At 44.3% G+C, this 13,959-nt stretch overlaps 1 protein-coding gene across 1 annotated transcript; it reads right to left on the bottom strand.

Moving 5' to 3' along the window:
* Window positions 1–7,073: 7,073 nt before the first annotated feature.
* On the bottom strand, window positions 7,074–7,488 carry Tnp1 (transition protein 1). The gene is made up of 2 exons (XM_042679339.1): window positions 7,350–7,488; window positions 7,074–7,159 (listed from the first exon to the last, which is right to left on the bottom strand). The coding sequence occupies exons 1-2, from the start codon at window positions 7,486–7,488 to the stop codon at window positions 7,074–7,076; spliced, it is 225 nt and encodes a 74-aa protein (XP_042535273.1).
* Between the last annotated feature and the right edge of the window lie 6,471 nt (window positions 7,489–13,959).

Raw genomic sequence — 13,959 nt, 5'->3', positions numbered from 1 at the left:
TCAGTTGGTTCTGCTCCTGCCAGGACAGGAGAGATGAGCAGTCTCTTTGCTTTCCTCTCCTCTTTTTCTCTTTAAGAATCTTAGCTCTGCTACTGAGATCCCTGTTCACTTTAGACACTGATGTGGTCTGGTTTAGGGGGCAGGTGACTAGGGAAATATTCCTAATTTTGTCTCTGTCACTCAGCCATCTGGCACATGAACTTTCTTCCAGGTTTTAATCCCTTTACCTGAGCTAACTGATTCAGCACATACAGGAAAAAGATGGCCTGGTTTAGTACTAGCCTCAATGGTCACTAGCCAAAGGACCTTGGATAAACTGCTGGAACTTTCTGTGCTTTAGAAAATTCCTCATACCTACTTCATGTGTCTGTGTTGAGGGTGAAGGACATTGGTACGTATGAACCTTGTAGCATAGTTCCAGGTACGTTTTAAAGTCTTATTATTCCTAGGTATAAAAATTCTTGAAATTTTATTATTCAAACTGTTAGCGAAATGAGCTCTCTTCCCATAGCTTAGTCCACTCCTTCCCTTCTCCACAGCTTAGCATGCTCCCTTTCTAGGCAACACTAGGCCCATGTAGTAAAGGCAGTAATCAGCCTCCAGCCCCCCTTTACCTTGGGATGGCACTTTTCTGGGCAGCTACCACCATATAAGGCAGTAGGAGCCCTTTAAAGTGACCTTCAAGTCTGGGCAGTTGCAGGACCCTTATCTACTATTTGGACAGCAGCCATACATCCTAGTCTGCCATGATGAAGCCCCTGGCCCCCATGTCCACACCAGGGTCTCCACCTCCTAGCCCCTCCTAGCCCCTCGTAAACCTCCTAGGTTATATAGGTCACCTCAGACAATAGCCGGGGCTTCTCACTTCTCCCTTGTGAGAAAGAGTCTTGCCGGCCCCCTTTCCCGGCAATAAACATTTCTTTGTTCTCTGTACCTGGATGTCCTTGTGGTTCTCTGGCAACATCTAATTACTCTTTCACAAACCAATACATAGTAAATGATACATTTAGAATTTAAAAGACGAGTGCTACCCACTCATTTTTTCTTCTCTGATTTGCGCCTTTCCATATGCATGACGCAGAGCTAGCAGGTAGTGATGGGACTGGATTGTAGTGATACTGAAAAGTCTTATATGTTCTATGTCTCAAACTTCTTAAGATGTACAAAATGCAGCTTAAACATTTTTATATATTAAATGTTTTATGAAAAACTAAATTTGGACCCATTCATTCGAACTAAAATTTGTCTGGGTAAAAAAAGAACAAAAATGTACAAAAGTGTAATTTCCCTCCAGATATGCAGATTTGTTGATCATTTGGGGACATCCAAGAGACAGGATAGGCAGAAGAGTACAGATGCTGCCTCCCAAACCCTTAGTTCTAAAGGATTAAGTTTAGAAAGCAGCAGAGAGACTGAGGGGTGAGTGGAGAGACAGAGAGGGGAGGGAGGGGCAAGGGGAGGAGTTGGGCAAGGTGGGTTAAACAATGGTCTTTATTCATCTCCCTGCAGTGCTGCCTTAGCACAGCCTAGCTTAGCCTGGCAGTGTAGGGCATGAAAAGTTAATGAACTGTAAAAATCGAGGGGATCCTAGGCCAGGCCAGATCTGCCCATGGTGGGGGGGGGGGGGTAATATGTGTGTGTGTGTGTGTGTGTGTGTGTGTGTATACATATGTTTATATATATGTATAAGTTTTACAAGTCACTTTTGTAACTTGGTATTTGATTGGTACATTAAAAAAGAAGCATGTAACATTCATATTAGTTCTTTAACTAAATATATCTAAATATTATATCAGGACACAACATAAAAGTTAGCAATGAAGTATTTTGCATTGTTTCCTTATCCCAAGTTTCTGAAAGCTGGGCACTTACATTTTAGGTAGAACGTATCTCATTTTGAGCTGAGATACATTTTGAAAGCTCAGTAGCTACCCATGATCAGTGGCTTCTACACTGGCACAAGGAGCTTTCATCTGCTAAATCAGGTTACTCTTACTTCCTGGATTTCTGGAGTGAAAGGAAGGAAAGAGTACAGTCATTCTACTTAGGAATCAACATGGGAAGGGAGTTCCCCAAGGTCAAGGCTTCCTCTGTCCACCTCATCTTTGTCTTTTATGGACATTATCAGGTCCATCTCACATACATTCAGAGTCTAAGACTTGTAGGATCATTGATGAATGCCAAGGCATGAATATAAAATGTACTCATCCACAAATGCAAGTGGCCTTGATCTAGCCAGTATCAGCTCTGCAGTGTAGCTCTGTGACTTTCTCCTTGGTATGTCTCGTCTGTTAATGCTTCTGATGTCGTTAACAATTGCCTATGTGGGGGAAAATCAGCTACCTTCTGGTTCTGGTGGTGAAAATCAAATGTGGGTTATATATGCTAAGTAAATCTTTTGTGCTGACATACCAGTTTTACAGGAAAAGCTGTATGTTATAAGAGTGCGCACAGAGTTACAGGTTCAAGAAACTGTTCTATGCTTAGAAATGCTATGTTCTTTTACCCCGTGTGGTCAGTACTCTAGAATTCTTTGCATGACAGAGAAATGGTTTCTTGTGTCTGGAGATGATTAAATCTCTTGGGGTAACTAGCATACATATTCTTCTCTAGCAAGCGTCTTCCATTTTTTTTTTTTTTTCAAGACCAGTCCTGCCCCACTTAAGCTGAACCACCATGTTCTCTCTCCTGGGACTCTGAATTTTGGGACCAGTGATGTAATAATGGAAAGTAAGTTGAGTCATTTCAGTTAGACAAGAGTGTGTTGAGTTTCTGTGAACCTCCCTGGCTCCCACAGAGAGGCCCAGTTGACCAGCTTTTCTTTCTATCCACTGACCTCTTGTGTATCCTCCTCTCTGCTTCTGAGTTAGAGAGAGCCTGTCTCTGTTGGTCTAAGCCAAATGCAAGTGGATGTACATTTTGATCAGCAGGTGGGATAGGATGCGGCTCAAGATGGTGCAGCCTTGGGAAGGCCAACAGAAAAGGAAAGGGGAGAAGCCTTACTGTGTGCTGGCTATTTTCTTTTTTTTTTTTTTTTTTGGGTCCAGTCGTGGGGCCTGAACTCTGGGCCTGGGCGCTGTCCCTCAGCTCTTCAGCTCAAGGCTAGCGCTCTACCACTTGAGCCACAGTGCCACTTCCGGCTTTTTTCTTTTTGCTTATGTGGTGCTGAGGAATCGAACCCAGGGCCTCATGCATGCAAGGCAAGCGCTCTACCACTGAGCCACCTTCCCAGCCCCTATTTTCTTGTCTCGTTTCTCCCTTTCTCTTACATATTCCTGGGAAATAGTGCTTTCTACATTGAAGTAGTGTGGCTCACCCAAGTTCAGAAGCATCAGAGAAAGACTTAGTACAGGCCAGCCCTCTGCAGGCTCCACAGTACTATTTTCAATGCCAAGAGAAATCTGACAGATAGTGATCGCTGGGCTGTATTTTTCTGGTCCTTTCCATCCCTTGGGACTTAAAAAAAAGATCAAGGCACCAATGGCTAACTCCTGTAGCCTACTAGTAAGGCTGAGATAAGGAAGATCAAAGTTCCAGGTCAGCCCAGGCAGAAAAGTCTATGTCAATGGAAGAAGCTGGGCATGATGATGAGTGTTTTATCATTGCATATTAGGCTTCCTGTTTTAGGAAGCCTAAAGCAGGTGGATCACAGTCCAGGTTTGCATCTGGGCAGAAAGTGAGACCCTATCTCAAAAATAATCAGTACAAAGAAACCACAATGGCAAGAATTATATTTCAGTAGGAAGGGTGCTTGTTGATTTAGGGTCTGCTCTTTGGGCTTCTAATTAAATATCCTATTCACTCTAATATTTGTTGTGTGGTTCCTGGATCAGAGTCATTGCCACTAATTGCTTAGAAATGTAGATTCTTAAGCCTATTCTGGACGTGCAGATTTAGAATCTGAGTCTTATCGGCATCCCTGATTTTTTACACATCATAGTTTTGGGCAGTGTTGCATGGTATTGCTCTGGGTTTCCAAAGGAAGCAGTGGTTCACTAAAGCTCCACTTTCTTCAATCAAAGGGTCCTTCAGTGCTGAGGATAATCCCCATGTATTATGAAATTCAGGCTCTTTATGTTTTCAGTAAACCTTCACAGCTAATTAATTGTAGAGATTCTTGTCTATGGAGAATGGAAAACAATAAGCATGATCTTAATCAGCAAGTTTATTCATCATGTCTCCTTTTCAACATTTATACTCAGATTTTTGTTCTTTACAGCATACTAAGTTTTGAGGTGGCTTCATGGCTTTGTTTTCCAAGACACATGACTGTTTGTGTCTTAATGTGATTCAAGGTGCTTCCTCATGGATGGTATTGCCTCTTTCTCCAGTGTAGTTGGAAAAGGAAGACTATCTCTAGTTTCCACATTTCATAGGAGAGGGAAATAGGTTCTGGGGAGATGGGAGCATTTGCTCATCTCAGGATCTAAGCAAGCACCAGGCTCAGGGGAGGGTGAGAGAGGCATTGGGTCACAATAAGAGCCTGGAGCTACTCTGTGTAGGGTAAGCTGCCTCTCTCCCTCAGCAGTCTATGCACAGGTAGACAGCTGAGCCTCACCTGTGTGCACCCTGAGACAGAGGTCTGGGAAGCAGTGCATGAGTTAGGTCAGGCAGATATAATGGTACTGAAGGGGCCATTTTGAGAGAAAAGAGTTTCTAACTTATTCATTTCTAGCATTGTAAGTTTTTCAACGTATGCCTTGTGAAATAGCTATTACCACTGGCACTTTTACAGATGTGGAAGATGAGGCTAGTGGAGGTTAGAAATTCACCTCAGATCACACTAGACTAGGCCTTCACACACACAGCCAGTGCTGGTTGGTCTTATCCCCTGCCTTGCCAGCTGCCCAGGATTTCTGATTACCTTATGCCTAAGCTAAGGTCAGGCTCCAAGTAGCGGTGATGGCTGGGTTACAGAAAGAGATGAAATGGCCTCAGTTGTGTGTGGGAGATACACAAGGTAGAAGTGGTCGGTCAAGGTCACAAACCCAGAGGAGTGGCTCAAATGGAATACAGACACCAGATTTAGTGTTGGGACACTCACTGACTTGCTCCCAGACAGAGTGGGGAGAGAACTTCTCTGAATTGTGTTGGGGTCTAAGCAGAAAGGAGGGGGGGAGAGGGAGAGAGAAAGCAGAGAGCTCTCCTGAGGGAACTGGTAAAAGGTTGGAGAGAGACAGAGGACAGAGGTGGGAATGGAGCCAGATGTGAGGAGTGGCAAGCTCCGTCAGAGCAAAATAGCAGCTTCACCACTCATCAACCGGGCAAAGCACACACATCTGGCAGCGAGTGCTCCTACAGGTCAGGAATTAAAGCCTGGTTCTTTCCCCAGGGTAAGCCTGTCCTCAAGCACTCACACTTAAAAGCCAAAGAGCAAAACAGAGTTTGCAATTTGCCTATTTTGGTGACCCTCACAGCCAACCTCAAGGGTCATGTCTGACGTGTACCAACTCACCCCAGAGCATCCAGACTCCTAGCTGCCATTTCTGCCTTCACCTCCCCAACTCAGCCCTGAGCTTTTCTCCAGAACTTCCTGTTTGCCTCATCTGGCTCTACAGACCTACTGGTCCCACCCAGGGTCATCTGGAGGGTACTCAGGGCAATGGGGTGCAGGTCACTGGGCTACAAATCCTCTGGGCTTTACCACTCCTATGAGACCCTACAGAGAGAAATGAGAAATATTCTATATCCAAATCAATTCACAGGAAGGTCAAGGTGACCCAGAAGAACTTGCAAGGCCAGATTTTTTTCTTCATTTTTTTTTTCACCTTCCAAAAAGGCCAAACAAATGATGACTTCAGGACATGGCGTTCCAGAGAAAGTGGGAGAGGGACTGAGGAGATGGAGAAACATGGTGCATCCAGTCCGCATGAGGTCTTCCAGGCTCTCTAAGGCATGTTACGGTGCTCAAAAGGCCCACAGGTTCTCAGTCTGCAGAAGCCATAAAAAGGGACAGAATGCATGTTCCCAGAGGACAGAGACTGTCAACACTGAGGCTGGAAAAAGTCCAGCATGGGCCAGGAACATGTTGCTCCTACAAAGCAGAGTTTCCGGGCGGTAACACCACTGTCTAGAGGGCAAGGCTGAGGTCACCAGGGGCAAGGAGCAAAGATCTGTCTGTCCTGACTGGACTTGGGCTGTTTTCCACACATCTCTCCCTTCACAAGAGTTTAGACTTCCAAGGGGTCTCCATTGTCCAGTCTGTCACAGACTGGATGGGGAAAGGATGCTAAAGTGGTTAGGCAGTCTGTGCAGGAAAGTCTATGGAGTGCCAGCCTTGAGTGAAAAAGCTAAGGGACAGTGCCTGGGTCCTGAATTCAACCCCAATACCAGCTCTCTTTACACACACACACACACACACACACGCACACACACACACAAAGCTGGAAGTTGAACTGTAGAGTTCTCTTGAGTTCAGGCTGCCCCATAAGTTCAGGCCACCCTCCAAAAAGAAAAACCTCTTGTGATGTCATTGGCCACCCACCCTTTGAAAGATGAGTCTTGCCCCTATGCTGGGCAAGCAAGAAACTAGTCTTTAGGAATCCTTACGAGGAATGCTAAATCTTTGGCTCAAAACTCCTATGGAGAGAAAGATGTACATTGGGACAAAAACAACAGTAGCCAGGCATTGGTGGCCAATGTCTGGAGATCCCAGGTTCCAAGCCAGCCTAGGTAGGAAGGTGAGAACTAGGCTGTACTCAACAAACTGAGCTATGTTCAGCCTTGAGGAAAAAAATTCTCAGGAACATCACCCAGACACTGAGTTCAAGCGCCAGGACCAGCCCCAAACAAAAAACAAAATCCCAACCCCCATCTGACAACAATGACTTCATGGCCAGAGTTGGACCACCATGTACCACCACAGACCACCATGAGGAAGAGTGTTGTATCTTACTTAACAATTCAATACCATCCAGATCTTACCCAAGCCTGTCAGTTTAGAAACCAGTTCCCCTCCTCCTCCAAACCAAAACATCCAAGAAAACTTTTTTTCCCCAAGTTTTATTGAGATGTTGGGGGAGAAACAGCCCACATATACATTCTTCATTTCCGTCATTGTCTGTTGCTTTGATCTAACGTGAGGTCTCCTTGGCCGTCTCCCTCGTCATCTTGTTGCTGCCCCATGGTGGTCGAAGTTCACCGGGGCAAGGCTCTGTGGCTGGTCACAAATGGGAGCGATGCTTGTGATGGCCTGGTTGGGGGGGTGGGGGGGAGTGAGGAGGGCAGGTTGGCAACAAGGATCCTTTTCAGCATCTGCCCATTTCAAAGCTCGTTCCCACCCCCCACCCCCCACCAAACCCCACCCCAAACCAGGGGTGTGACCAGGGCCCCAGGGGCCTCTCACTCACCATCATCACCATGTTTCCTACATTTTAGGCTGACCTTCCGGCATTTTTTTTTGTTGCTGCTCCTTTTGACACCTTTGTGAGGAGATCGGTTCTTGGCCCTCCTCGTGCCATGACTCTTTGACTTACAGCTGGTCGACATTGCAATTTCTGCCAAAATGAGGGCCTTAGCGAGGCTGTGAAGCCTCTGCGTATTTAAGGCCTCCGCCTATTGTGACTGAGAAAGGGGCGTGGCTTAGAAGCTGGGCGTGGCAACGGGCCCTTCAGTACAGTTCAAAGGGGGCCTTCAGTTTGGGGAGGGTGAGGGGCTTTTAGTTTAAAGGAGGCTTTCCGGAGGGATTGTCATTGAACAATTCAATCTGGGCCCTGTGCTAGGCATGGGGGAGGGGAAAGAAGGGGGAAATAATACAAGTGATCATTAAAGTGTGTCTCCAGCTTGTAGAACATTTAAGTTATTGTGTGTGTGTGTGTGTATGTGTGTGAGAGAGAGGAGTGTGTGTGAATGATTGAATCTGATAGTAACAAATGTTATTTCCATAAGCACTGACTTGGAGAGCTGAAGCCATACCACCAAAAATATAAATTATCCTTCTCAGGGTTTCTCAAATCTTGCCATTTTAGACACCATGGGACTGGGTAAGTTTTGGTGGGTTGTCCTGGATATTGTAGGATTTGACAATAACTTCTGGCTAGATATTAAAGGGCAGAACATTGTCATATGGTACACTTTTTTTTTTGGTGGGGGGTTTCCTGGGGAAAAGGAAAATCACCATGACTAAGAACCATTGGCTTGATAATTAAAATGTAATCATATGTATTGCTTGTAATGAGTATCCCATGCTCCATGAACTTAGGTGCTAGGAAGAGTGGTAAAAAACAAGTATAGATCTTATGGACATAGAACTTTCACAAACTGGATAATTCCTTTGGTGGTTAGGAGACTGTGGGAACTTTACAAAATGGTACAAGTTGGAAAGGCTGACAGAGACCCAACTCTCCTCTAGTACATCGGAAAGCTCCAGAAAATGTTGAGAACACATGGATGTGATGAGAGACGGCTCTGTGAGTGATTATGCAGTTGGGAAACTGAGTGAAGGGAGAGGCTATGTCCACAGCAGGGCCTCAGGAGGAGGGACTTGATAGTGCTGTAGAACTGAGTTCAGGGGGTCTTTGGGATGTAGAGGTAGACAATGGAGTAAGTCTTAGGTTGGGTTGGGAGAGAGCAGATGATATAGAGGGCGTGGCTTTTGTTTCTGTGTGGTACAGCTATATGGATGCTTATGACACTGGCTAGGACAAGACCGGGAATGACAGTGATGATGATTAAGATGTACTACACTGGATTTGAAGTGCCTCTGAGATTTCCATGTATGCATAATGACAATTGAGTATATGAGTCTTGTAGATTTAGCCAACTTTTTCTTCTTCCTCTGTAACTATAAAAAAATCTTCAGTAGAACTATTCCTTATGTCCCTCGTTCTTTCCCCATTACTGTTTTCCTAATTTAAGAAAAGAACATCTCACATGCATTTGCTAGGCAACCATGCTACCGTTGAGCCATCCCTCCAGCCCTTGTATGTCTGGTATCTATAGATGTCAGCATATCTTTTGTATTCCAGATTCCTGCCATGGCCACCATGAGTGACACTTTTCCATGTTTCAAGCTCCTGCCTGTTGGTGCTTTTATTATAAAGAGGGAGGGGGCTTTACAAAACAGGCTCTTGCCTTCCTTGAATCTCAGGAGAGCTCCTGTCCAATAGTTTGTTCCTCCTACAAGTAAGTTCCAAAGCAGGGACTTCCATAAAGTCAGGAATTTAGGGATTGTATTCACCCCTGTGTAGCTCTGCATACAGAATAGGATCTTTGTGGAATACATTTGTTGAATAAATAAAAAAGAACCTTTCCCTTCCTTCCTTCCTTCCTTCCTTCCTTCCTTCCTTCCTTCCTTCCTTCCTTCCTTCCTTCCTTCCTTCCTTCCTTCCTTCCTTTCTTTCTTTCTTTCTTTCTTTCTTTCTTTCTTTCTTTCTTTCTTTCTTTCTTTCTTTCTCTCCTATTCTCCTCTATTTTGCCCCATAGTTCCCAGGAAGACTTCTACTCACCAAATTTACTCAAAATCTATTGTCCCCGTAACATTGGCCATCAAGTCTAGTTAACAAACTCTTAATTGTGGGAAACCCTATTTGGTGTCCGGATTACTATGTATATTGCAATTAGTCTCAACAAGAAGTGATGTGTCTTAGTTCTGTTCCTAACTAGACTTCCTTGGTTTATAAATCAGCAGGCTGAACTAGATGGTCCCTGAGATGAGTCGGCTCTGGTGGTGGTGGTCTCATAGTTAGAGATGGGTTCTTTTTTCCTTCTATACTTCCTACAGATGGTAGCATGAACTACAGAAGATGGTCAGTAAATATTTGTGCAGTCTAGCCACTTTGGTGTTTTATAGGAACAGAGAGTCCAATCCAGTCACAGATTGACTGTACAAGTGGCAGCATTTCTGAACAGCAAAAGAAGGAAAGGAGATTGTCTTTCCATCTTACTCCTCTGGTGCTCACCTCTGATATCTGACTCTGCAGGCTAAACTGCTTCAGAGGAATTGGTCTTTCTGGCTTGAGAGACGTTTTCTGGGTGGTCCTAAAGATTGTATACTCTCTGGTTCCTTGCCGCCTCCATCCCCCTACCCCCCAGACCTGCAAGGAGAAGCTGAGATCACAGGCAAGAAGGCAGAAGGATTTGAGAAATGATGAAGAAACAAACAAACAGAAAGGTCTCCTTTGCTCAGTTGAGCAGAGGTCCTGGTGGCAGACACCCATGCTGAGAAACTTGAGCTGTAGAAAGCCCCGTGTGGGGAGCCCATTGAGAGGCCAAGGAAGGGTGAGGCTGGGGGAGTATTTGGGTTGGCTCTTGTATTGGACCTCCTGGGGTGAGGACGGAGCAGGGTTGAGTATCAGCCACTTCTGCCGGCTCTGTTTCTCTTTCCATTTCTGCCCCATGAGCCAACAGGCAATTTAGATGGAGTACTATGAGCTCACTCTTGACTCTTAGCAAGCCCAGAGTGAGCTCTTTCCTTAAGAGCCATCTGTTAGCTTGATAGGATATACCCACTGTCCCCTTACCTTCTCTTCTTTATTCTTTTCATGTGAAAGTAGGCACAGAAAGGCACTGGGGCTATGTAAGTAACTCAGTAGAGGAGGAGAGGCAGCCCAGTCAACATCACCTTACCTAATGGAAGCTAGCTTTTGTTCCTTCTTGTGGATTTTCTTCTGGTTTTAGATTTGTTTCTGATTAATTGACATGGATATTGTTTGATAGTTGTTGGCAGAAAGAGAGGTGGGAGGGAGGGAGAGGCAGTGTTTCTAGCCTTTGTAGAAGTTACCAAGTACTGAGTTCTTGGGGTTGAGTGTTGTCTTGCTAGGCCCAGGTAGATGGACTGCATGGTGTCTTTATCTCCTAAGAGGACAGCCAAAGTTTCACTGCAAGGAAGGGCTAGGAGGCCAATTCTTCTAGAATAGGGCTGGCCCCATTCTTAGGTTAAAAAGGGCAGGCACAGGGTGTAATTATTTTGGAAGTCAGACCTCTAGTTGGAGCCTGTCTCACCTCTCCAATTCAAATTCACTCTATTAATTTTCCTGAGAAGCCCCATAGACAGTTTCATGGGGTTGGATCTGCCCAGCAAGCTGGGACTTGGAGTTTATTAAGAAGGAACACGGAAAAATTGCTGACAGACCTTATGCATGCTCATGACTCAGTCTGAATCCCTCTCTGAAATCTAAATCTCTCCAGATGTTGACCTCAGCTGGGGAGTGGGGATCTTCTACCCTGTTTGCACACACTCTCTCTTGTACTGTTGTGGATGCTGCTGTTGCTCAGACAGGGAAAGGGCACTGGGACAAGCTGAAGGAGGTGGAAATGCTGGGAGAGGGGCTTCACTAAGGGGGAGAGCTTTCTGAGCCTGGAACATATATCTGGCACCTTTAGTGGGGAATCAAGAGTTGGGAGACCCAGGCCAAGAAGTAGATTTCAGAGAAGAAACAAAGGGAATCTTGACCCTATTCACTTTTCCCACTTGGTGCTAGAGAATCAGGGCCATGTTGGTTCTGAGGATGGTCTGGAGTCTACCTAAATATCTGTTGTTCTTTTCCAGTTCTCTGCTGCTATCTGTTACATTCTTTCTACTGAACTCTCAAATTACCTTCCCACAAACAACCCCTAATATTTTAGAAAGAGATATTGGGCTGCCTAAAGGTCAGAGATGCATCATAAGAGTAGTGACAATGAGGGATGCTCAGGGACCTCGCTCTGCCCTTCTTTGAAGGGTCTCAGTTTGTCTAATGGACTGCACCTAGGTAGAAGAGTCGGGGATGAATCCAAGACTACCTACTGTTCCACCTTGCCTTCCCTACTGGTATCTGGCATTGACTATCCCCTTTGCTTGTCATTTCTCTCATCTAGGTGCTATTAGCATCCTAGCAAATGAATCTCACATTGAAGGTGGGGGAGGAGAGGAGAACTGGGTAAAAATAGTATATTTCGTTTAGAGGCTGGGTGTAAATCTGGAGGCCCTGTGGACAAACTAGAAGTTCTCGTTTTGAAATATAACAAACTTTCATCTGATTTTTAGTTATTTTTGGGCTTCTGAAAAATTACTTATTTTCAGCCCCCTTTCCTTCCCAAATCATCACTAACACAAAGGCCTCATGTGGTGAGACACCAAGAAAATCCAAATTTTATGCTTCATAAGGCTCTGAATAGTTTTCCCTCCTCCCATCACTTTAATACACCTATAATACTACAGAAGATGTCCCTTCCCAGAACACACTGGGAATTCTTAAGCTACTGGCCAAAGTACAGCTGCATGTCTAGGGTGTTAGAAAGGGGAATTATAATACGAAAATAGCACACATGTATTAAACCATTTGGCCTCATTTTGTGTTAGGAATGAATGTGTTTTGATCCATCTACCAACCAATGCAAGAAAATTGGAATTAGTTGGCCTTCCATTTGAGGCATGTCTCATCCCTATTGCTTTTATTGTTTGCTTTTCTTTTTAAAATAAGGTTTTGCATCTATGCCCAAGGCTGGCCTGTACCATGATCCTTTTTTTTTTTTTTTTTTTACTTTTTTTAGGTGTAAAAGCACCTAACTTTTATTGGTTAAGATGGAGATCTCATGAACTTTTTGCCTGGACTGGTCTCAAATCTTGTTACTCTTGATCTCTGCTTCCTGCCTCCTAAGTAGGCATGAACCACTGTGGGTGGCTTCCTTTGGCATCTTAGAATCATATCATCTGAGGAACATTATCAATTCCTTAAGTTCTAGGCTGTCTGGCCCTTTGAAAAGAGAGTATGCCACCAATTGGGGAAAAGCTCCAGAGAGACAGAGTAAGGTTGCTACAGGCAAAGGCCTATGCCTTCACAATAGATTTCAAAGCATTATGACCCCATTGGTGTTTAGTGCATTGGGCAGAGGAGGTACTCAACACAGTCACGTGGTATTTAAAGAGGCTATATGCCAAGAAATATGATGTGTCCAGTGATTTTGCTGTGTGAATATCACGGGGTATACTTGTACAGACTAAGATGGCTATAGCTTCCTGTAACACTAGGCAATATAACCTTAAGGAACCACCTTTGTACAGGCAGTTCACCATTGATTCCCTAATGAGAAACATGACTATTTCTAGATTATTTTTTTAACATAAATGCCTGTTTGATAACTCCACTGACCAGAGCTGAGGTACCTGATAGAACTTTCCTGACCAGGGTTGGATCAAAGAGAGAATATGTAATTCAGTCTTATCTCTTTGGTGTCACCTGCTGGACCTCTTTTTCCTGGTGTTCATGATGAGCAATGATGACAAGGGAAGAAAGGAAGAGAAACTGAAGGTATGATGATTTTGCTTTGTGAGTATTGGATAGAGCAGGGCAAGGAGAGCTTGCAGAATATCTCTCTCCACGTACTTGGTTTCTCCAATGTTCTTTTGGGCAGAATTTTTATAGGAGGTTTAGTTTTTATTTGTATTTATTTATCTATTTTTGCCAGTCCTGGGGCTTGAAATCAGGGCCTGGGCACTGTCCTTGAGCTTTTTGTGTTCAAAGAGTGCTGTACCACTTGAGCCTCAGTTCTACTTCTGACTTTGTGGTGACTAATTGGAAACAAGAATTTCAAGGGATTTTCTTGCTGGAGCTGGCTTTGAACTGAAATCCTCCTATTTCAGCCTCCTGAGCAGCTAGGATTACAGGGATGAGTCACAGGAAGCCCAAACAGTTTAGTTGTATTTATATGGAAGAAAGTAAACAAAGTAACATATTGGCTACTTTTTCTGGTCCTGGAATTCTTCAGTCCAAAGCACAAAGTTTTATTTACATTTGCACCTTTGTACCCTGGTGCTGGGAGAGCAGATAGAAATTGTCTAGAGATGGCTAGGAATGTGGCTTAGTGGCAGAGTGCTTGCCTAGCTTGCATGAGGATGTGGGTTCAAATTCTTAAAAGTGCCACATAAACAAAATAAAATTGTATTTAAAAAGGAATTGTCTAGAAAAATCTTCAAAGTCTTCGTTTTTACAAAAGACCAAAGATGTCCACAAATGCAGTAGTCAGATTTTATTTTTGGTA

This window comes from Dipodomys spectabilis, unplaced genomic scaffold (genome assembly GCF_019054845.1).
Source record: "Dipodomys spectabilis isolate Male_0828 unplaced genomic scaffold, ASM1905484v1 ptg000051l, whole genome shotgun sequence".
In the NCBI taxonomy this organism is placed as follows: Eukaryota; Metazoa; Chordata; class Mammalia; order Rodentia; family Heteromyidae; genus Dipodomys; species Dipodomys spectabilis.
This window is presented reverse-complemented; position numbering and strand designations above follow the sequence as displayed.

What these genes read in the sequence shown, in the direction of transcription:
- Tnp1 (XM_042679339.1), bottom strand. Translation starts at nt 7,488, where the DNA reads ATGTCGACCAGCTGTAAGTCAAAGAGTCATGGCACGAGGAGGGCCAAG. An exon ending in TAGGAAACATGGTGATGATG is followed by an intron (nt 7,160 to 7,349) that starts GTGAGTGAGAGG and finishes ATTTGTGACCAG; the next exon opens with CCACAGAGCCTTGCCCCGGT.